The sequence below is a fragment of the Sus scrofa genome, chromosome 7 (genome assembly GCF_000003025.6).
Source record: "Sus scrofa isolate TJ Tabasco breed Duroc chromosome 7, Sscrofa11.1, whole genome shotgun sequence".
Classification (NCBI taxonomy): domain Eukaryota; kingdom Metazoa; phylum Chordata; class Mammalia; order Artiodactyla; family Suidae; genus Sus; species Sus scrofa.
Genome location: NC_010449.5, coordinates 30,340,995 through 30,364,147, shown reverse-complemented (window position 1 = coordinate 30,364,147; position 23,153 = coordinate 30,340,995). Strand labels below are relative to the sequence as shown.

General features: G+C 46.0%; 1 protein-coding gene across 1 annotated transcript in view; it reads left to right on the top strand.

The window, feature by feature from the left end:
- NUDT3 (nudix hydrolase 3) overlaps positions 1-20,895 on the top strand; it is a 78,767-nt gene extending 57,872 nt beyond the window's left edge. The window contains 3 exon segments of the mRNA NM_001308410.2: positions 5,963-6,007; positions 7,658-7,742; positions 12,681-20,895. Coding sequence (NP_001295339.1) covers positions 5,963-6,007; positions 7,658-7,742; positions 12,681-12,859 — 309 coding nt within the window. The 3' untranslated portion in view covers positions 12,860-20,895.

The window sequence follows — 23,153 nt, the reverse complement described above, 5'->3', positions numbered from 1 at the left end:
GAAGGGCATAATCTGTGTTATGCTCGTCCTAAGTAAGTAACAAAGCGCAGGTTCTTTGTGGTGGGATATCACTTTAGGGTACGTCAAGTCAGTGCTTCTGCCGAGGCTGCGAGTACACACCCCAGGAGTCTGCTAGAGGTCAGTACTTGGCAATCTCAGTAAAACACTTCAAAAGCAAAAAAGACATTTGTGGGTTTTTTCTTTTAAAAAAGTAGGCAATGGAGTTCCCGTCTGGCGCAGTGGTTAACAAATCCGACTGGGAACCATGAGGTTGCGGGTTCGGTCCCTGCCCTTGCTCAGTGGGTTAACGATCCGGCGTTGCGGTGAACTGTGGTGTAGGTTGCAGACGCGGCTCGGATCCAGCGTTGCTGTGGCTCTGGCGTAGGCCGGCGGCTACAGCTCCGATTAGACCCCTAGCCTGGGAAACTCCATATGCCGCGGGAGCGGCCCAAGAAATAGCAAAAAGACAAAAAAAAAAAAAGTAGGCAATTGCTTAGATAATTTTTGCTAACTAGACCTCAAGTGTTAGAATTGATGTTGTATTTCATACTTTGAATTTCAAGAAAGCATTCACCAGAATTTCTGCACAGCAGATTAGGGATCCGGCATTGTCTCTGCAGTGGCCAGGTTCCATCCCCAGCCCAGGAACTTCCATGTGTTGTGGGAGAGGCCAAAAAAAGAAAAAAGAAATCAATCGCCTACATATGATTGACAAATGAAGGGCAGTAGATATTATCATTTGGAATCCTTACAACTAAGATGGGATTTTATAAAGTCTCTGGAGTAGGGACTTCTGCCATACAGATTGATTGTAACTGTTTTTGTATGATTCTGAGAAAAACAGGTCTATGCCAGCACCCCCATGGACCGAATTTATATATACCCTGAATCAAATCTTATTGCCAAATGTCTGAGCCAAATATCTGTCAGCTGTGCCTCTGACACCTACCCCAACCTGTGTGCAAGAGTCATGTGAGAGATAAAAATATCTCTCCTGTCGCTGGTGGCAGCATTTGAGACAGAGCTGGGAGACCATAGTTGGGCTGTGGAAGATTGTGAAAAAGTAAAAATGGTTACAGTGAACTCTGTCCTGGAGAACATTTACCTATGAGGAATCTTTCTCTTATCAGCAATGTGGCTTTAAAGAACTGAAATCTTCTTTCTTACTGGAATAAACTCCTAAGAAAATTACTAAAGCCCAATTTAACTTATTTATTTATCATTACCCACTGCACTGGGCCAAGAACTGAACCCATGCCTTTGCAGCAACCCAAGCCACTGCATTCAGATTTTTAACCCCCTATGCCACAGTGGGAACTCCTATTTATTTATTTTGGCCATGGCATGCTGAAGTTCCCAGGCCAGGGATCAAACCCATGCCACAACAGTGACCTGAACCACAATGACAACACCAGGTCCTTAACCCACTAAGCTGCTAGAGAACTCCCATAAACCCCAATTTTAAAAACTGATAAATGTAGTAAATTTCTTTTCGCTTTTTACCATAGATAATCATTGGTAAAATCACTCTAGCATTCTCCCCAAGTAGATCCCCCAAATATTAAAATAAAATTTGAAAGAAATATTAAAGAATAGAACTATTAATGATTAGAAGTGATTAATTAGAAGGGAAGGTAGGAGTTCCCATGGTGGCACAGTGGTTAACGAATCCGACTAGGAACCATGAGGTTGTGGGTTCGGTCCCTGGCCTTGCTCAGTGGGTTAAGGATCTGGCGTTGCCGTGAGCTGTGGTGTAGGCCAGAGACGCGGCTCGTATCCAGCGTTGCTGTGACCCTGGTATAGGCCGGCGGCTACAGCTCTGATTACACCCCTAGCCTGGGAACCTCCATGTGCTGCGGGAGTGGCCCTAGAAAAGGCAAAAAGACAAAAAAAAAAAAAAAAGAAGTAAAAATAAATGCCACTGAGTTTCAGTGTACAGATGGCAGTATTATTTGACTTACACTAAATAAATCAAATGCATTTATTTAATTAAGAAAAATGCTTTTGTATTTTCCAAGCTGCCTCTGATACCCAGTACATCACAGGTATGTGTTGGTATTGATGCAGGAAGTACTATAATTAGGAGTTCCCGTGTTGGCGAAGCAGAAGCAATCCAACTAGGAACCATGAGATTTTAGGTTCAATCCCTGGCCTCCCTCAGTGGGTTAAGGATCCAGTGTTGCTGTGTGCTGTGGTGTAGGTCACATATACAGCTTGGATCTGGCATTGCTGTGGCTGTGGTGTAGTCCTGCAGCTGCAGCTCTGATTCACATGCTAGCCTGGGAACCTCCATATGCCTCGGGTGTGGCCCTAAAAAGCAAAAAAAAAAAGAGGAAGAAAGAAATCACTGTAATTAAAAGTTTTAGGAGTTTCCTGGTGGTTCAGCACGTTAAGGATCTGATGTTTGTCACTGCTGTGGCTCAGGTCTCTGCTGTGGTGCGAGTGCAGTCCCTGGCCCAGGCACTTCCACATGCCATGGTTGTGGCCAAAATTTTTAAATAAGTTGTATTGTCATAATATTGAGTTTATTTATGCCCTTAAAATTTGGAGATTATTCCCTTTTCTGCACTTTTGGCTTAAGAAAAATAAATAATTGAACAATACCTGCTGAAGAGACCCCCTCCACTGTGCAGTATAGAAATGTAAACGATGTCTTCTGTGAGCCTCTATAAATCATTCTTTGTGCCTCTCCCTCCCCCTGCTCCAGGCCTCCCTCCACAGAAGCCTGACAGCTCTGTGCCCAGGACCTGTCTGTGGAGACCTGTGGCAGGAGCACAAGTGACACCATCTCAAGAGCTGATCTGAGTGTTTTTGGATCAGAGTATGGAATTGGCTTTTCTAGATGAGGACAGCCTGCCAGCTCGTCCCACTAGTTCAGGCAGCTTCATTGGTTAATTCATGAAGTACAATCTAGCTAGTCTTAGCTGGCTGTGGAGTGCAATTATTTTTTAAAATGTAAAACAATGTAAATAACTAAAGGTAGACTTTCCATTCAAGTAGCCCAAAAACCACATGAAGAAAGAATAGATGGGGAAAGAATGGGAAAAGAAACAGGTATGTTGGCAAGAAAAAGAATTCCTTGACAGATAATTAGCAAAAATTAATTTCAAAATACAGCTCACCCAGGAATCTAGACCTTTAAATTGCATCTGTTGTCTCTATTAAGTATTTCTTTTTTTTTTTTTTTAATTTCCTTTTGGTTGAGCCAGTTTATTTTATTTTATTTTATTTTATTTTATTTATTTTTTTTTGTCTTTTTGCTATTTCTTTGGGCCGCTCCCGCGGCATATGGAAGTTCCCAGGCTAGGGGTTGAATTGGAGCTGTAGCCACTGGCCTACGCCAGAGCCACAGCAACGCGGGATCTGAGCCGCGTCTGCAACCTACACCACAGCTCACGGCAACGCCAGATCGTTAACCCACTGAGCAAGGCCAGGGACCGAACCCACAACCTCATGGTTCCTAGTCGGATTCGTTAACCACTGCGCCACAACGGGAACTCCTATTAAGTATTTCTAAAGAACTTTTGGAGTACTTATCTAAAATTTTTGTTCATTCTGTACAAACTTACTGAGCACCTACTGTTTTTAGAAAGCATATTTGGCTTATTTTTTTAACATACTATACAAAATAATGTGGCAGTAGTAAGAGGAAACGAGTACCTGCATCCTCCAAGCACTTCCAGAGAACTCTCCTTTGCTTCTCAGCCCATCTTCTCTTAGCAGAGACATACATAAAAGACAAAGGTTAAAAAGACATAGCCTGACTCTGGGAGTTCCCATTGTGCCTCAGTGGAAACAAATCCGACTGTATCCATGAGGATGCGGGTTGGATCCCTGACCTCACTTGGTAGGTCGGGGATCTGGCATTGCCGTGAGCTGTGGTGTAGGCTAGCAGCTCCAGCTCTGATTCAGCCTCTAGCCTGGGAACTTCCGTGTGCCAGTGGTGTGGCCCTAAAAAACAAAGAAAAAAGACATAGCCTGACTCAGAAACAAGGTGGATACTTCCAGAGAGCCGAAACAGAGCAGAGCTGCAGAATAGCACAGGAAAGTTGCGGCCTGTGTGGCCTTGGGTAGCTGATGGTTGGAGCCTTCGAAGTAAGGGGCAGTCCACATGCCAAGTGGAAAGGATACCAGGAGCTGAGACTTTCAGGTAGGAAGAGGACACAGGTGCAGTGCTCAATAAAGGATGGGCTCTAGCTGTACTATTCCTCAGTTTGCCTTGGAGCAAACCTAAATTATCCTTTTAAGGCCTGACTTTGGTCTAATTTTATAGCATGGCCTGACAAAGAACTTAAATATGTTCAAGATGTTCAAGAAGTAAATGAAGGAATAACTTCTATTTTAGAATACATATAGGAGTTGCCATCGTGGCACAGTGGTTAACTAATCCGACTAGGAACCATGAGGTTTTTGGGTTTGATCCCTGGCCTCGCTCAGTGGGTTAAGGATCCGGCATTGCCGTGAGCTGTGGTCACAGATGCAGCTCGGATCTGGCGTTGCTGTGGCTGTGGTGTAGGCCAGCAGCTGTAGCTCTGATTAGACTCCTATCCTGGGAACCTCCACATGCCACAGGCGAGGCCCTGAAAAGACAAAAGACTAAATGAATAAATAAATTAATTAATTAAAATAAAAGACAAATAAAAATCATGGAAATAAAGGTGTACATGATGGAAATAAATATGTAAAGAAAAAGTAGAGATGAAAAATATCAAATAAAGTGGGCTAAGAATGTGTAACTCCAGAGTGTATATGGTTGAAAAGAAAATTGGTAAATTGGAGTGAAGTGAAAATTTCAACAGAGCTCCTGCTGTGGCCCAACAGGATTGGCAGCATCTTGGAAACGCTGGGGCTCAGGTTTGATCCCTGGGCCAGCACAGTGGGTTAAGGAGCCGGCGTTGCCACAGCTGAGGCTTAGGTGGAACTCTGGCTCAGATCTCATCCCTGGCTGGGGAGCTCCATATGCCACAGGGCAGCCAAAAATGGTCAGGGGGTAGGAGGGAGGGAGGGAGGAGAAAAAAATTCACCTGTAATGCATCAGAAAGACACCAAAGGGCTGAAGGAATATACAGAGTATATATTACAGAGGCCTCGCCACTGTATAAAGTTGCCCCTCTCCCCATCATTCTCTGTCCATCACATGCTCTATGCATTTCTGTCATAAAAACTGTCATTTAAGGAGTTCCCATTGTGGTGCAGTGGTTAATGAATCCGACTAGGAACCATGAGGTTGCGGGTTCGGTCCCTGTCCTTGCTCAGTGGGTTAAGGATCTGGCGTTGCCATGAGCTGTGGTGTAGGTTGCAGACGTGGCTCGGATCCCGAGTTGCTGTGGCTCTGGCGTAGGCTGGCAGCTACAGCTCCGATTCGACCCCTAGCCTGGGAACCTCCATATGCCGTGGCAGTGCCCAAGAAATACCAAAAAAGACCAAAAAAAAAAAAAAAAAAAAAACCAAAAAAACTGTCATTTAGCAGAAATTTGCCAGGTTTATGTTTTAGTTGACTTACGCTTTACTGAGCTCCTACAGAGTTCTGAACTCCGTTCTGGGTATACTGTGTGCAGACAGCCAAGAACCAGTCAGGTGAGGGTCTTTCTCTCGTGTACCTTGTGTTCTAGCCTGTTCATTACTATCCTCTGGCACCTGCACCTGTTATCTGGCTCAAGTTAGGCAGCCAGTGTATATTGGTTGAATGAATGAGTAATTGAGCGAAGTAATTCATACCTCAAAATAATCTTTGGCATGGCTCTGACCTCGATTATCTTGCTCTCTTGGCCAGGTTGCAGTGGTGAGAGAGACAAGGGATGAAAGGAATTCTGTCTCCCCCCAGTGTACTCTGCTCCTAGCAGTCTGTGACACAGGAAACACTAGCGTGACCTCCACAGACCTCCAGCCCACCCAAGCTGTGTCCTCGTGGTTTTTTTATTTCTGTTCTACAAATGTATGATTTTTCGTTTTTACTTTTCAGGCTGGAGTAAAAGGGACATTGGGAAGATTAGTTGGAATTTTTGAGGTAAGTCCGTTAAAAATCTTTGGTGCAATTGGTATCATGTTAAGTAACCACATATATCTTCATCTTAGTCTGTTAAGGCTTTTGTCAAAACACAGAAACCAGGTGGCTTATAAACAACAGAAGTTGATTTCTTGTAGTTCTAAAAGATGGGAAGTCCAGGATCAAGGTGCCAGCAGACTCATTGTCTGGTGAGGACCCACTTCCTGATTCATAGACAGCTGTTTCTCTCTGTCTTCTCACCTGTCGGCAGAGTGTCTCTGAGGTCTTTTTTGTAAGACCACTAATTCCATTTTATGAGCATCTTCTGTCATAACTCAGTCACTTCCCACAGGCCCCACTTCCTGATACCATTACCTCAAGAGTTAGGATTTCCGCATACGGATTTGGAGGGGGAGCATAAACATTGTCCATTTCAGTCAGCCTGTCTGTCTGTCTGCCTGTCTGCCTTTCTTCCTTTATTCCTTCTTGCCTTCCTTCCTTCGTGCTGGGCCACACCTGCGGCATATGGAAGTTCCCAGGCTAGAGGTCCAGTTGGAGCTGCAGCTACACCACAGCCACAGCAGTGCAGGATTTGAGCCACATCTGCGACCTACACCACAGCTCATGGCAACGCCAAATCCTTAACCCACTGAGTGAGGCCAGGGACCAAACCTGAGTCCTCATGGATCCTAGTCAGGTTTGTTACCACTGAGCCACAACCGGAACTCTGATTTCAGTCTCAGTCTAGGAAAGATGCCATCTTCACCCAGTTTTCAAAACATCGCAGCATCAGCAGAGAATAACGTGCTTTCTTTTTTAAAAACCCCATAATCTCCTCAAAATGGCTAAAATTATTTGTATGGATTATTTTTCCCATCCTTACCTATCGTTCTCTCCTCCTAAGATATGAGGAGGGGTAGGAGTTCCTGCTGTGGCACAATGGGAATGGTGGCGTCTTGGGAGTGCTGGGACGCAAGTGCGATCCCAGGCCTGGCACAGTGGGTTAAGGATCCTTCGTTGCAGATGCACTTTGGGTCACTACTTAGGCTTGGATCTGATCCCTGGCCCAGGAACTCCATATGTCTCGGGGCAGCCAAAAAAGGGAGGAGAAAAAAAAAAAAAAAGATGTGAGGAGGGGTAGATAAGTGTAGGGGCAACAGAGGAAAAATAAAAGCTGTATAACTATAACAAAAGAGGGAACAGGGATGTAGACAGGAGTAGAAAGTAAGAAGTCAGAGACTAGAGATGAGCAGGGTTAGCAGGAAAAGAGGAGGTGTGTGAGATGATCAGCTTGCCTGCATCGACGGGGCCCTTGCCCACCCAGTCTTTTCTCCTTCCCGTGTTCTGGATAGTTAAATTTACTTGGTGCCTTTTTCTGAAGCAGTCCTGAATCCTTCTGTCAGTTTTCCTGAGAAGTTGCACTTTAGAGAAGGAGAAGAAAAAAAAGAGTAAAGCCTTCACCGTAGAAGCCCAGCGAAAGAGCACACCCTCAAGTTCAAGTGTGGTGTGTTTTCAGTAGGCCAGCTGGCACTATTCCATAGCTGATTGTAGAGCAGTAGAAGGAGTCCTTGGTCCTAAGCTCTCTGGACACATGCATTAGAGTGAGTTCCACTGACGAAATCTCAGCTCTCTAAAGAAAAACATCTCTGTCCCTTTCTCTTTGCCCTTCAGAACCAGGAAAGGAAGCACAGAACATATGTCTATGTGCTCATTGTCACGGAAGTGCTGGAAGACTGGGAAGATTCAGTTAACATCGGTAAGTCATCCCCAGATCACCTCCAAAGAGCTCCCCGCAACCAGCCCTTGCCATGACACAGCCATTACCCAGAGCCATGGATGGGAGCCTGATAAAGAAAAGACATGACAGAAGGGTATCCATGTTTGAACTTGCTGAAAGGTGGTCTTTTGAAGTCTTTAAAAGTTGGGAACATAGTCAACAATTAGAAAAACAGCCCATAAAAGTAAGACCTGTAGTTTCTAAAGCCAAATTGGGGAGTTCTCTTGTGGCACAGCAGGGTAAGGATCTGGTGTTGTCACTGTAGTGACTCGGGTCACTTGCTGTGGTGCAGGTTTGATCCCTGGCCCGGGAACTTCCTCATGCTGTGGGTGCAGCCAAAAAATATAATAATAAATTGGGGAGGGAGTTCCCGCTGTGGCGCAGTGGCTAACGAATCCAACTAGGAACCATGAGGTTGCTGGTTCAATCCCTGCCCTTGCTCAGTGGGTTAAGAATCCGTCATTGCCGTGAGCTGTGGTATAGGTCGCAGATGGCTCTGGTGTAGGTCACTGGCTACAGCTCCGGTTAGACCCCTAGCCTGGGAACCTCCATATGCCGTGGGAGCGGCCCTAGAAAAGGCAAAAAGACAAAAAAAAAAAAAAAAAAAATTGGGGCGTTCCCATCGTGGCTCAGTGGTTAACGAATCTGACTAGGAACCATGAGGTTACAGGTTCAATCCCTGGCCTAGCTCAGTGGGTTAAGGTTCTGGCATTGCCGTGGTGTAGGTCACAGATGTGGCTCGGATCTGGCGTTGCTGTGGCTCTGGTGTAGGCCGGCAGCTACAGCTCCAGGTAGACCCCTGGGCTGGGAACCTCCGTATATGCCGCAGGAGCGGCCCTAGAAAGGACAAATAATAATAAAAATAATAAATTGGGTCCTCCTGAGCAGAAACTGTTCAAGGCCTCCACAATGCTGGGCTCCCCACTGGCCACCAACCCCAAGTGAGAGCAGAACCTTGGCTGTTCCTTGTTATGCTTATTCATATTGTTGGAGAAAACTCTTGGTCTGGTGGTATAGCCCATCCCTCCAGAGCTGCATAGCGGGTACAGAGCAGTGGGAGTAGTTTCCAGCTGTATTCATTTTACCCCTCAGATGCACCCAGCTTTCTCCCAAGGAGCCTTTTTCTTTTTTGGAAGGGGCTGCACCCGTGGCATGTGGAAGTCTCCAGGCTAGGGGTCTAGTCTAGTTGAAGGTGTAGCCACCAGCCTACATGGGATCCGAGCCGCATCCACCACCTATGCAACGCTAGATCCTAACTCACTGAGCAAGGCCAGGGGTGGAAGCTGCATCCTCCTGGATACTAGTCAGATCCGTTTCTGCTGAGCCACGACAGAAACTCCCAAGGAGCTGTTTTCTTTGATCTCGGATCACATGTGGTATGTATATTTTGTCTTTTGGGCAGAAATTGTGATTTAGTGGTTGGCTCATAGTTTAATCTGTTGGCTCTGAAGGAAAGTATATTCTAGAAAGGTGTGATATTTAATTGATGTTATAAATTGGCAGACAGATGTAATTCACTTGCCCAACCTCTCCCTTTATTGTTAGTATGTGCTTTGCCACCATGCCTCTCTCTGTTGATCTGGTTATTTCCTAGCCCTTCAGCTCTTAATTGCTTTGTATTTGCTAAGAATGCAGTAAGCTTAAGTATAAATAAATTCAGTGAGGGTATTAAAAATAGACTCCTTGACAGCTGGTACTGGGGCCTGAAAAAGTGACAGAGATGAGTGTGGCATGGTCCTGTCCTCAGAGTGCTCTTTCAGGCAGGAGTCACACACTTGTGATACTAATTTTTAAGGTACCATTACTCTTTTAATATCCAAACAAGCCTTTCGCCTGAACTCCCACTTCTGAGAATTGACCCTAATGAAATATTCTAAAATATGGGGAATAAGCCTGTGAGCCTTCCTTCAGATAAGCCTTTTTCAGATGAGAAATTGGGTCCTAAATGTACATCTCAGCGAAATAAGTGATCTAAGTTCCATTTACCTGATGGAATGTTATGCAGCTATTAAATACATACTTATGAAAGCGCTATACCATGGGAAAGAGCTTATGCAATTGTGTTGGTGAATGAAGACAGCGTATAGAATTATATATACGTTACTTAAAGCTCATCAGAATAGAAATTTGAAGTGAAACAAAGATGAGGTATTGATTTTCACATAACTAATTGGCCATGACAGTGGGAGCTCCCGTTGTGGCAGTAACAATCACTACCAGTAGGAGGATACAGGTTTGATCCCTGGCCTTGCTTAGTGGGTTAAGGATTGGCATTGCCATAAGATGTGGTATCAGTCGCAGATGTAGCTTGGATCCTGTGTTGCTGTGGCTGTGGTGTAGGTTGGCAGCTGTAGCTCCAGTTGGACCCCTAGCCTGGGAACTTCCATATGTCATACCTGCAGCCCTAAAAAAGAAAGAAAGAAAGAAAGAAAGAAAGAAGTGGCCATGACAAATGAAAATTAACAGGGCTGGCAGGAGTGTGGTGAGACCTACATTTCAACACACACAGTCAGGATTGGAGATCCTTTCTGGAAAGCAGTTTGGCAGTTTATGTACAAGCCCTAGAGTGTTCAGATGTTTTTTTCTTATAATCTCAGTTCTAGGGATCTTTCCCTGAGAGCTTTAAAAAAAAATAATAACTAAAGTTGCAGGCTATAGATTTCCAGTGATAGGGAAATAGTTAAGTGAATGACATAACATCCACGCTAGATATTATGATGTAATGCAGCTATTAAATGTCATACTCTCACAACATAGAAAATGCCTGAGGAACAGTGTGAAGGAGAAAAGAAGCAATAACAGTAATAATAATAAAGCAAACTCTTACAGCTTGTACTCTGTGCCTGGTGTTATTCAAATGCTTGCTTGCTTTCTTTATTTATTTTTAGGGCTGCACCCGCAGCATATGGAGGTTTCTAGGCTAGGGGTCCAGTCAGAGCTACAGCTGCACAACAACGCAGGATCCGAGCCACGTCTGCCACCTACACCACAGCTCACAGCAACGCCAGATCCTTAACCCTCTGAGCAAGGCCAGGGATCGAACCGCAACCTCATGGTTCCTAGTCAGATTCATTTCTGCTGCGCCACGACGGGAACTCCTCAAATGCTTTACATATTAGCTCTCACAACAGTTCTGTGAGATAGGTCCTATCTCACAAGATAGAAATAATTATCTCTATTTTTAGATGAGGAAAGTGAAGCACAGAGAGGTTCAGTAACTTGCCCAAAGCTACACAGTTCATTAGATCTAGTGATATGATCGGAGCCCAGCATATTGGCTTCAGTGTCCATGTTTCGGGCACCAACACTCCATCAGCAGAGCCTCCGAGGATGTGGAGCACCTTACAGCATGATCCTAGTCATAGTTGTTGATTTACTGTGTCTTCAAGTAAAATGAAAGAAAGGCAAATACACTAAGGTATTCTGGTTTATAAGATTACAGGTAATTATCTTATTCTTTACACCTTTTTTCCCTGTTTTCTCAATTTTAACCTATGTTCTTTTATTACTTTTGTAAGAGAAAAAATAATAAAGGATTTTAAAGCATACGTTTGAAAAACATTTTTTAAATATACTGGAAAATAGGAGTTCCTGTCGTGGCTCAGCGGGAATGAATCTGACTAGTATTCATGAGGATGCAGGTTTGATGCCTGGCCTCGCTCAGTGGGTTAAGGATCTGGTGTTGCATGAACTGTGGTGTAGGTTGCAGAGGCGGCTCGGATCCCATATTGCTGTGGCTGTGGTGTAGGCCAGCAGCTGCAGCTCCGATTCGGCCCTTAGCCTGGGAACTTCCATAAGCTGTGGTGTGGCCCTAAACAGACCAAAAAAAAAAAAAAAAAAAAAAAAACTGTGCTTGCATCACTCTTGTAAGAAAAGAACATAAGGAAAAATGTATTTATAATGCATATTTTTTAAATGTTAATCATAGTGATCATTTTGTAATTTAGAGAAATATCAAATCATTATGTTATACACCTAGAATTAACAGTGTTGTTGGTCAGTTATACTTCAATTTAAAGTCGAGGAAGTTCCCATCATGGTGCAGTGGAAATGAATCCGACTAGGAACCGTGAGGTTGCGGGTTCCATCTCTGACCTTGATCAGTGGGTTGAGGACCTGGTGTTGCTGTGAGCCGTGGTGTGGGTCGAAGATGCAGCTCGGATCTGACATTGCTGTGGCTGTGGTGTAGGTCAGCAGTTACAGCTCTTATTCGACTCCTAGCCTGGGAACCTCCACATGTTGCAGGTGTGGCCCTAAAAAGACAAAAAGACAAAATAATAATAAAAATAAAATCAAAAAGAGAGGAGTTCCCATAGTGGTTCAGCTGTTAGCAAACCTGACTAGCATCCATGAGGACACAGGTTTGAACCCTGGCCTCGCTCAGTGGGTTAAGGATCCGGTGTTGCCATGAGCTGTGGTATAGGTCGCAAATGCGGCTCAGATCCCAAGTTGCTGTGGCTGTGGTGTAGGCTAGCAGCTGTAGCTCTCATTAGACTCCCAGCCTGGGAACCTCCGCATGCAGAGTGTGGCCTTAAAAAGCGGGGGGCGGGGGGGGGGTGTTATCAGATCAGAACCCTTTTACTACTTCCCTTCTTTTTTTTTTTTTTTTTTTTTTTTCCCTTCCTTAAATAGGGCCACGCCCTCGGCATATGGAAGTTCCCAGGCAAAGGGTCAAATTGGAGCTACAGCTGCTGGCCTACACCACAGCCACAGCAACATGGGATCCGGCATCTGAGCGGCATCTGTGACCTACACCACAGCTCACAGCAACTCTTGATGCCCGACCTGCTGAGCAAGTCCAGGGATCAAACCCAAGACCTCATGGATGCTAGTCAGGTTCGTTTCCGCTGTGCCACAAGGGGAACTCCCTCACTGCTTCCCTTTTGTACTAACTTCTTTTTCTCGCTGCCTCCACAGGAAGGAAGAGGGAATGGTTTAAAATAGAAGATGCCATAAAAGTGTTGCAGTATCACAAACCGGTGCAGGCGTCGTATTTTGAAACGTTGAGGCAAGGCTACTCAGCCAACAACGGCACCCCGGTCGTGGCCACCACGTACTCAGTGTCTGCTCAGAGCTCGATGCCAGGCATTAGATGACTGAAGACTTCCTGTAAGAGAAATGGAAATTGGAAACTAGACTGAAGTGCAGATCTTCCCTCTCACCCTTGCTCTTTTCACCTCTCCTCACAGGCCTCCTCTTTCAAATAAGGCATGATGGGCAGCAGAGAAAGGGTTTATTGATAACGTTGCTGTTTGGTGTTAAGTGATCGGGCTTTTTCTTCTCTTTTTATTGAGGGGGTGGGGGTTGGGTATGTAATTTGTAAGTACTTTTGTGCATGATCTGTCTCCCTTTCCACACCCCTTCAATCCTCTGAAGAGGCAAACAGCCTTCCTTCTGCCTTGGATTCTGAAGTGTTCCTGTTTGCCTCATTCCAATCCTGGCCAGATATTTTTCTTTGATTTTTAATTTTTTTTTTTTTTTTTTATTAAAAGATACCAATATGAGATGAAACCTTTCAAGAATTTGTCCTATAATGTGCTCTTAAGTCTGGTAGGTTGGTCACTTTCACTGCAGGATACATTTATCTACACATTATATACTGGGCATATAATATGTAAATAAATGGCTTGTAGGAAGGGAATTTAACTGTTTACTTCTTAAAGGTTTTGTTTTTTACATTTGGGGTGTTTCTGGAGAGCCTCACAATTAATTCACCTTTTTTGTTTTTGATGCTAGTGGCTAGGTGAGTTTCCCCGCCCTCTGTTTTTCCCCCGGCCTTGGCCGTAGTTATGTGGGTGCAGGGAGAGCTTCGCTACCTTCATGTAGGTGCTCCCAGGACTCATGGCCTTCTCTTCCCGACGCTGTTTCCACGCCAAGAAAGAAACAGGAAGAAACCCATTTTCTTTTTTATTCCGAAGCCTCAGCTCAGATCTGGAGAAACAATGATAGAAATTGTATTCCTCCCTACGTGTTAACCATAGGGATTTGAACTGGATTCTTGGAATTACTATCTAAAAAACTGGAGCATCGAGCACTGTTTCTATCCTGCTGGTTTGGAATTTTTTCCATAATGCTACTTACCGCTGACAGCGGCCTCTCTCCTTGTACATACATGCCTTACATCGTGCTGAACTGGATGTTGTCCTTGTGCTCCGAAGCATCCGGCTGTACCTGGTGAGTGCAGCTGTGCAGTCCCGTCCGCATTCTGAGTAACCGTGTTAAGTTCCTAAGGAGTACACAGGAGGAGAATTCAGGTCTTTGCTTGCCTTTGTCAGGTATACAACACTTGTAATTGCACCATGGAGCATGCTCAGAAATAGTAAATTTGTCTCCCCCCTGGGATGTGAAAGGTCCGTCCTCCACTGAGAAGTGGTATGGGAGGAGGCTTAATCCCTTTCCAGAACAGCTACATAGTGCATTGGCTCACTGCAGACTGTCTTGTTGGTTTTTGCTACAGGTTTGATGCTGGTTTCATTTGCCAGTTGTGTTGTTTAGTTGAAAAATATGCAGAAAAGGGTCTTGGGGTGGGGCGGGTGCGGGAGGGGGGCACTGATCGGTCCCTGGCTGGGGACAGGAGTTTGTTGCTATACTCTTAGTGGCACCTCCTTTGTCAGAACATAGCCAAGATGTGAAATTAAAATCGTAGTTCTCTTTATTTAAAAATTCTAATAAATACTCAGACTTTGAAAACCTTTTGCTCTTCCCTCCCACTAAAATGTATGTATGTGGTAGGCCTGTGTCATTTAACGTTCAGCATTTTGGGGGACATCAGTCGATGAACTTTTTAATTTTTGCTCTCTGCTCTCAGTTTGCATCTTCTTTCCTAGTCTTGAAACACGGAGCCAGAAACAGGGCCAGCAGTTTCCTTAGGACACCGCTCTACCTCTGGGAATGAAATTTTGCTCCCAAGGAAGGGTCCCAGTGGATAGATAGCACCATGGGATTTGAGTCTAAAGGCCAGCTCACTGTTCCCATGTCCTACTTTAAAACGAACACACTGCTGCTTATTACCTGATGTAGGGCATTCTGAGGTTCTGGCCAAATAAAGAAGAAAATAAAATAAATTCAACTGAGCACTAAATGCAATCCCCAAAAACACATTCTTCCAAATAAATTCTTCCTTTGTGATATGGATTGAAAGTGCTTTGCAGGAAAATAGTCAGTGGTCCTGAAATAGGAATTGCAGTGTTAATAATAGTTTGTGCATTTTTTTAATGATCTGAAGATGTTTTCACTGGGCTGGTGTAACAGTATACCACCCTACAGAATCCAGTTTGGATTGTTGTTGGCGTCTTTGGGTCAGGAAAGTGAACTGTGCCAAGAAGTATTTTTTAGTGACGTGAATGGATCCCATTAATGCGGTTACTGGAGAGATTGTGCTGATGCTTTCCTAACTGACAAAAGAAGGCTTTGTCCAACACTAGAATTGTTGAAACTGGTGCTGTTTTCTGTTGCACTGGGATCCTGAGGAGCAGGGGTTGGTGTTTTCCCTCCCTGGCACCATAAACACCATGGCTGTCTTTACTGGCGTAGCAGGCACCACTTTCCGGGGTAGATTGCTTAGACCCGTGATTGCAGCAACCTTTCTCTCTCCCCTGGAGAGAGTGAGGAGAGACAAAAGAAAGCACAAAGTTTACCCTGCTTGCAGAATATTCCAGTGACACTGATTTGCCATTAATCCTGTAAGTACTCATTTTATTTGGGCTTGACAGAAGCAGGTTCCTGTGTTCAGGGCAGATATAAAGTCTTTCCCACAGTGAATTTGCATGTCGTAGATTCTTGGTTGTTACCGGAGTGTCCTTCAAAGTGCACCATACTCAGGATAGAGAAAGAGAGCTGTGGATTTCTTTTTTAATTAAAATTTGTTTTTAGTTTATAAATTACAGCCCTTTGGGAAACACTAGTGAGATCATGCCTTTCTTTTTTTTTGTTTGTTTTTTTTTGTTTTGTTTTTGTTTTTGTTTTTGTTGGACCAGGACTGGGAGGTGGGGGGTGGGTAAGGGCTCCAAGGGTTTAGATCTTTAGGTAGGCTCTCAGAACAGTGCAGTCCGTGACACAGGAGTCTTGATTTTTCTCATAGCAGACATAACCGGATGGAAAAGTTAATGAATGGATTGTTTTGTGCCCTGCTCGGAGAGTTCCCTCACTGAGTCTGAGCCGAGGCCATCTGGAGGGATCAAAGAGGGTGGGAGTATCACCCCCTGGGAGGCTGAGGAAGGCCTGGACGCTGGCCTGGCGGCAGGACCTCTGCCCTCTGCGCTGCATTGCGAGTCCTGTGCAAAGTGAGGCACTTGAGGCCTTGCTACTACCCGTGGCCTCCGGGGAGCAGAGCGGGTCACCGCCCTCAGAGAGTGCTTGAAGTTTTGCACACGCGTTGCCACATAGTCAGCTTCCTTCATGGCAGAGAACTGTTCTCTGTTTTGGTATTAGGAGTTGGCCCATGTAAAAATCTCTTAGACTTGCTTAGAAGAAAAAAGGTCACGTTTTGTTTTCAGAATTCTAGAAGGAAAAAGTTCCCAATGGAACTTTGCTTGCTCCTTCACCCTCCCTTTTCTCCTCCTCCCATACCCTGTGCAGGGGTTTATTCTAAACCTCTTGCACCAGCGAGTCATCAGTCTTCTGTTGCACCTGAGTGTGCTTTTCACACATTGAACTTAATGTATTTGTCATTTCCGTCTCAGTGCTGTGCGTTAATACCTTTGTTGCCTCCCTACTTTGATCTTTTTTTTTAAAAGAGCTTAGCCTGAGCCACTTTTTTTTTAGTTTAGTTTAAAAGAAGGATTTGATAACCACAATGTGATTTTTGCCACGACTTTATGATTTTTAGATTTCTGAATTATTCTCTAAGCCCGACCTGGTTGAGTTGAGAGTAGATTTAGAATTAGAAGAAATACCTGGAGAAATCTCCATAGTAGGATGAATTTTTGCTTTAAGAGAAATGAGAGTTAGCTATGACTGATAATACAGCTTCATCCTGGTCCCATCCGCATTTCACAAAAAAATAGGAGACATGCAAGACAGTCAACCCAAGCAGCCCTGGGGAGAGATTATTTGATGATGATTAGATAATGCAAATGCCTCTTCTAGTTCTCATTCTTGAAGATTCCAAGTCAGACCTGAGGCCTTGTGGTTCATAGTGTCCAGCAGGGTGGCAGTCGTTTTTTCTGAGCCCGGCTAGGATGGAGCCTATCTCCCTAAGGCTGTGCAGCTGGCAGTGTGGCCTTAGCCTTGGTCATCAGGGCACCCACCTCAACTGGAATATGGGAGAAAGCACCCCAGAGTCAGCCTCGGTGCTTTGGAGTGAGCCTGGTGACGGAGACCCCACCTTCCAGGAGAGCTGTGTTTTCCATGTCACCTTGTTTGTTACCTAAAGCAGTAAGACATTTGCTTTCTTCAGGTAACCGTGAAGTGCTATCCACTGATTGCAGTTCGTTAGAAGATACTGCATCAGGTTGACTGAGGTCACCAGGGGTCCTGGGAACCTGGAGAGCTTAGGCAGACTCTTCTTTGGAGGCCAGAAGCCTCTGAAAGGACTCTGGCCTCTGAAAAGGCAGCTTCACATTTTGACAATATTTTTGCTTTAGCTGATAACCTTTCAGGGATATGAGAAGCCTAATCAGGACATCTGAAAAAATGATACCTCTCACCTTCAGGTTAATCAATTCTCTTAGTGCCCTTAAAAATTAGAGAGAGGAGAATATCCCATTTGGTGTTGCTTTGAACAGATCCCTTGAGCAGAGGCTGGCCGTCACATGATCTGGTTTTCTCTGTCCCTGCAGTATGAAGCTTTCCAGATGAAAAGGCATCTCTCTCCCCTAAAGCTTTGTTTATAGTGATGGTTTGGTGAGCTTGAGATTGTCTTAGAAAATGAGCCCATCCATTTGGCTAGGGGAGTGAAAAGGGAAGCCACTTTAATTCACAAGTCAGCACACCAGGGGGGACTCTGCTGGAGAAGGAAGTGCTTTTGGCTGGAAAAGCAAGATTAATATCTAGAAGGTGGCAAGTCATTGCTTCTGTTCCGCCAGCAATGAGTTGTTTAATTAAATACTCTAGGTTTCCTTTGCTTTACATTCCCAATTCTAACCCCAAACAGTGGCCACTGGAACACCAAAAAAGGCATTTAAACCCCTGAAGATGGGCTTTAAAAGATACAGAAACAGCAGCATTGTCATTTTCCAGGTTCATCACCATTTTGCTCTGCTACCCATCCTTTCCCCACTGCAGCCAGGCCAGATGTGAAGTTTCTGTTAATCTATGAATTGGGAAACATAAATTTGGGTTCTGGAACAATTACCAACTAAATTGCTTACCATCTGTGGGGTGCACCTTTCAGAGAATATTTTAACGATACAGTGAAATCGCTCTTCTGAGTTTGAGGTCCCAATCGGGCATTAAGATCAAAATCTTAAAAGTCTTTGGAACTCCTTAGGAGAAAAGCAAGCTGCCTCAATCTCAATACTGGACCTTGAGACTGTACTCCCCTCTTCATAGTGTAGGGTGGGGTGCCTCACCTTAAGGAAATCATTTTTCCAGTTAAGATTGACCATAAATCCGTACGAGAAGTAAGCCTATCTTTCTGAACACTTTTGTGCTAGATTGAAAATACTAACCTAAAGCTGCAATAGAAGATAGGTATCCTCTTTCACCTCATTACTGTCCCACTGAAAAAAAAAAACAAACAAACAGCATTTCAGGGTTAAACCTTGGTCTGTTTTGTATCTGTTCGTTGTGGAGAAAATATATCACTAATAAATGATCCAAAGAAAACACCTAGTTTGGTTCCTCGTTTCCGGCTACATAACAGATAGGACTTTTTCCAGAGAAGATAGAGGCTGATTATCAGGACCTCAGAACCGGAGTGGACAGACCTGCCCCACATTGAGCCTCCATGGGGGCAGGTGGACGTTAGGTCCTAGAGAGCTTCCACACGCTGGGGGAGGGGAGGGCCGCGAGGACAGGAAGGATTTGGAGGGGAGCGGCGAGCATCTAAGCCACGGGGCGCAGACACAACCCTGCCTTCTGCCTCCTCCCATATGATGAGGGTACTTTTTGCTCAGAATCCAAGGCAGCTCTCTCCAAAATCCAGTTTGCTTCAGATGTTTTGTTTAACCTCTGAAGACCTCACTCTTTCACTCACCCTGCATGGGCCTAGACATGCTGCACAGGCAGGACACAGATGCATGAGGAAGTCCGGGGCCCTGCAGGAGCATAGTGTTGTGTTTTGTAGTTAGAAAAATAGTTGGTCCGCTCTCTTGTGAAAGAGGAAGAGTGTGTGGTGCAGTTTTATAAATGTCAGGTCTTTTTATTTCGTGGTCTGAAAGCATTCAAACTGGCTGATGATTGAAGAAAAACCTGGTGATTAGAATACGTAAAATTTCAGTTAGTGCCTCTGAAGAAAGATAGCTGCCAGTCTGCCATGTGTTTAATGCAATCGGGAGCATTTGAGGACGTTGGGAACTGTTGTAAAGGTAGATCGAGCAGGTGTCTCGACCTGCCCAAGTGTGTCAGCGTCAAGAGAGAGGAAATGGAAGCCCACTAGTGGCAACTTGTGTAAGGAGCCCAGTCTGTTTCAAGGACCTCTCTCCCATCCTATCCAGTGGCCTTGGTCGGGGTGGGCTCTGAGGAAACAGCGAGGTCCCAGCTCTGTCTGCTGAGCTGCAGGGTGTGGTCTCCAAACAGCATAAGGCTCATCTGAGGGCTTTGCTCGCTGTGATCACTTCCACTCCACTCATCGCTCATCAGCATCAGAAAGGCCTGGGACCAGTCTGAACCTGATGTTCCTCCTCCCCTGTTTGAAGTGTGTTGCCCAGATGCAGTCTCCCTTTGGCCAAGGTCAACAGGTATTTCCAGGGAACCCTTTGGATGGAGGCAAAGGAGCCAAGATGAATTGAGTTTACCTTGTTCTGAAGGACAGACGTCTTTGCACCTTGCCCCTCATGCTCATACATTTTTAGCTCGGGCTTAAGTGACCAAGTCTCCAGAACTGAGACCGAGAGCCAGGGGCTCGCACACCTGGGACCAGTCCCCTGGGGACCTCACAGACTCAGACTAGACTGTTGTGATCCCACCAGAGCTCTGCTGCTGTCCGCTTCCATCAGGACCACTCCGAAAAGCTAACAGCTCAGCCTTTCCACCATCACGTCATTCCTTGGTGGCTGTTCTGCAGAATGAGGTGCTGTCACCAGTTTAGACAAGGCGCTTTATATTTGTAGAAAGGGTAGAAAATGGAACAGCCAGTGGGCTGAATACGCACATCCTTGGAGAGCGAGCATGGCAGAAACAACTCCGAATGAGCTCAACAAAACTGGCGACTCCAGGGAATGGCGTTTGTGTGGCAAGAGGGGTTGGTGGTGGTCCTTTAACCTCCTAGACCCTGGTACTGTGTCATGCAGCCAGGGTTTGGAATAATGCCACCCCTCCTGCAGTCCAGAGCCCCTCCAGGACTAGGGTCTTGCAGCCCATGGGTGCGTGGTCTTGTTTTCCATTTTTCAATTTCCGAAACAACCCTGCTTGGTATTGTGTGGGAAATACACTGTCCTGCCTGCCCACTCAAAGCCTTCTGCGCAGGCCTGGCTTCTCCCCGTCATCTCCAAAGCGCTCGTAAGGAAGGCCTGCCCGGGGCTCTTAGGTGCTGATGGGGGCAGAGTTGGTTCAGAGGAGGTAGAAGGAAAGTGTTCCCGTGTCCCTGTCCCGAGGAGAATATTCTTGTGTGCTTAGGTTCCCTTCACACCTCTTCCTGTGGCACAGGCAGGCTGTGGAGGAGGAGGGCTGGAAAGAAGGTCCAGGTTTGGGTCCGAGACGTGCACAACAGATGCGCGTCCCATTTCCCCCTTCCGTAACACGCCAGCGATAATGTAACCATTCCCCTCACCAACCCCCCCCCCCCCGCCCCGGGTGCCAGCAGTAGAGGACAGAGCCCTCGCCTGTAGACCACGTGGAGCTTTGGTACTCCGCCTGCAATTCCACCACCTCATACCCCACCTTTTTGTAAAAACAAATGCTTACACCCGTGAGTGTGCTCGTCCTCTCTGTGTGCGTCGGCGTCCCTCCAGTGGAGCTGTGTGGGAGGGAGGGCATTGCATTGTAGGCTGTAATTTTGTGCCAACCAATAAAAACCAGTATTGCACACACATTCCTGCTCAGTGTCTGGTCTCTTCTTTCTAAAAGTTTTCCTCGAGTCCTTCTCACTAGCCTTCTTTTGATTTTACCCCCACTCCCTGCTGGGTTCTTGGGATTACCACAGAGGTCAGAGGTGGCCCCACAGAAGATTTACTGTTGAGGGAATTCAAGTGAGGAATGAAGTGCAGCAGGCAGACAGTGAGGGTCAGTGTCGTTTCCTCTGGTCAGCACCGCCGCCAGGTGCCAGGGAGCCCTCAGCAGATGCCCAGTGCTGGGGAAACAAAGGTGGGCCACACCCAAGACAACAAGGAGCACAAGAGGTTGCTCCCCTGTGTAGAAACAGGAGTTAGATGTGGTAGAGCCATGAAGGGCTGGGACAGTGTTGGTGGTGGGTTTGGTTTGTTTTGTTTTTGCCTTTTTGGCCACAGCACGTAGCAGCTTGATGTGGGATCTCAGTTCCCAGAATAGGATTGAACCTGGGTGGCAATTGTGACAGTGCCAAATCCTAACCACTAGACCACCAGGGAACTCTCCCTGGAGTGGCATTTTAAAGTTGTACACTGGTAGGACTTGCAGGCAGAGAACAGGCAGGAGAGGGAGAGCAACACTGAGTGAGCTGTTTCCCCCAGGCCAGAGGTGGATGACAAGCATTATGGGCTGGAGGAAAAATAAAGCAAGATGAGGCCAAATTGTGGAAAACCCCACAAGCCAAGCCAGAGAGTTTGGCTGCGTACATGTGACGTGTTCTGGAGCAAGGCCATCATGGAAAATCGCTGTGTTTGGAGAGGAGGCAGCAGGGGAGGTTAGAAAGGAGCCTTCTGGAAGCTCGTGATGCCAGCCATGCAGACTCAAGGAGTAGGCCTGGGGATGAAGAGAAGGCTAGAGAGGCAAGAATAAAAGGGGTATCACACTCAGATGAACGTGTTCATCCACCCAGGGCAGCTGACCTCTGGGGACCCCACTGTGCACCACCAGGGGCCAAGAAACCTAGTGGTCCATGGACCAGGGCAAGATTCGCATGAGTTTAACTCACAGGAGACTGAAGTGTATGTGCCTGGATGACAGTTGGCTCATTTATATGATGATAAATGTCAAACCAAGTTATCTGGTTAGTGAACCAGCTGCCTGTGCAGGTGGCCAAAAATAAGCAGAAAGTGGGTTGCTGAACAGTGACAACCTGATGACTTCATTCTGCCACAGGGCAAATTGCCTATCAGCTGCTCAGGGCGCCCTCTCCTCCCGAAATTCTGATTCCTTTATCCTATGATGAGTTTCCTTCCTCTATCAAAGGATCCTTTGTTTTGCCGGATTTAGTGTGTGTAATGAGCCTATGAGCTTCTGAATGCTGGTGCAAGTGAATCAGGAAGCCACCTCTGCTTGGGGTCTGGATTTCCAGAAACTCCACTGGCTCTTGTCAGACCATCGTGGGCCATTCGAAAGGTGGCCCACCACCAGCACGTTCTCTAATGTTGATTGCTCTTCATTCTCAGAGTGTAAATGCAAACTTTGGGATTATCTCGCTGCAGCCCAGTCTCCCAACAGCCTGCCTGCAGGACTTGTGGCAAGAAAACAAATGAGAGAGAAAGACTCAAGAGGCCCCAAAGCTTTGAGCATGAGTGACAAGAGGAAGTTAGCCTAAAGAAAGTGAATGCAGCTCTGACATTGCTGGAACCAGCACCAGGGCCAGTGGTGTAACATGCATTGCACTTCCTACACCCTTTGTCATTTGCAGGTGGCAGCTTTGACCACCCAAGCCAGACTGAGTTGGCAGAATTCCTATTCAAACCCCAGTCAGGCTGGCTCCCACCCTCTCAGGAGACCTGATAATCATGCTCAGGAAAGCCTGTTGTTATAAACCATGGATTTGTTTACTTTCTGGTTTCAGACACGTTTGAGGTGTGAAAGGTTTATTTTATCTCCTTGGTCTTGTGACACCCAGCTAACATCACGGCATCTGCGATGCTGCCATGAGGCTCCATGTTCTGTGTCCTGAATACCAGCAGTGTGTTAAGCCCAGGACATGCAGTCCTCACAGAGGCACCAGCTTGGGTGACAGATGGCACATAGTGGAGGAGGTGACAGCCTGGGGAGGTGAGCCTTTAGGGGTTGGGGTGAGAGGGGCCAAAGGAGAGAGCTTGGGCCAGAGGACCCAGAAGGGCAGGACGAGTAAAGGGTTCAGAAAAGCGAGGAAGGACAGGACAAACCGCCCGCCGTAGCAGAAGCTGTGAGCATTGGAACAAGACCAGGGTTCGGGTCTCCACTCAGCCGTGG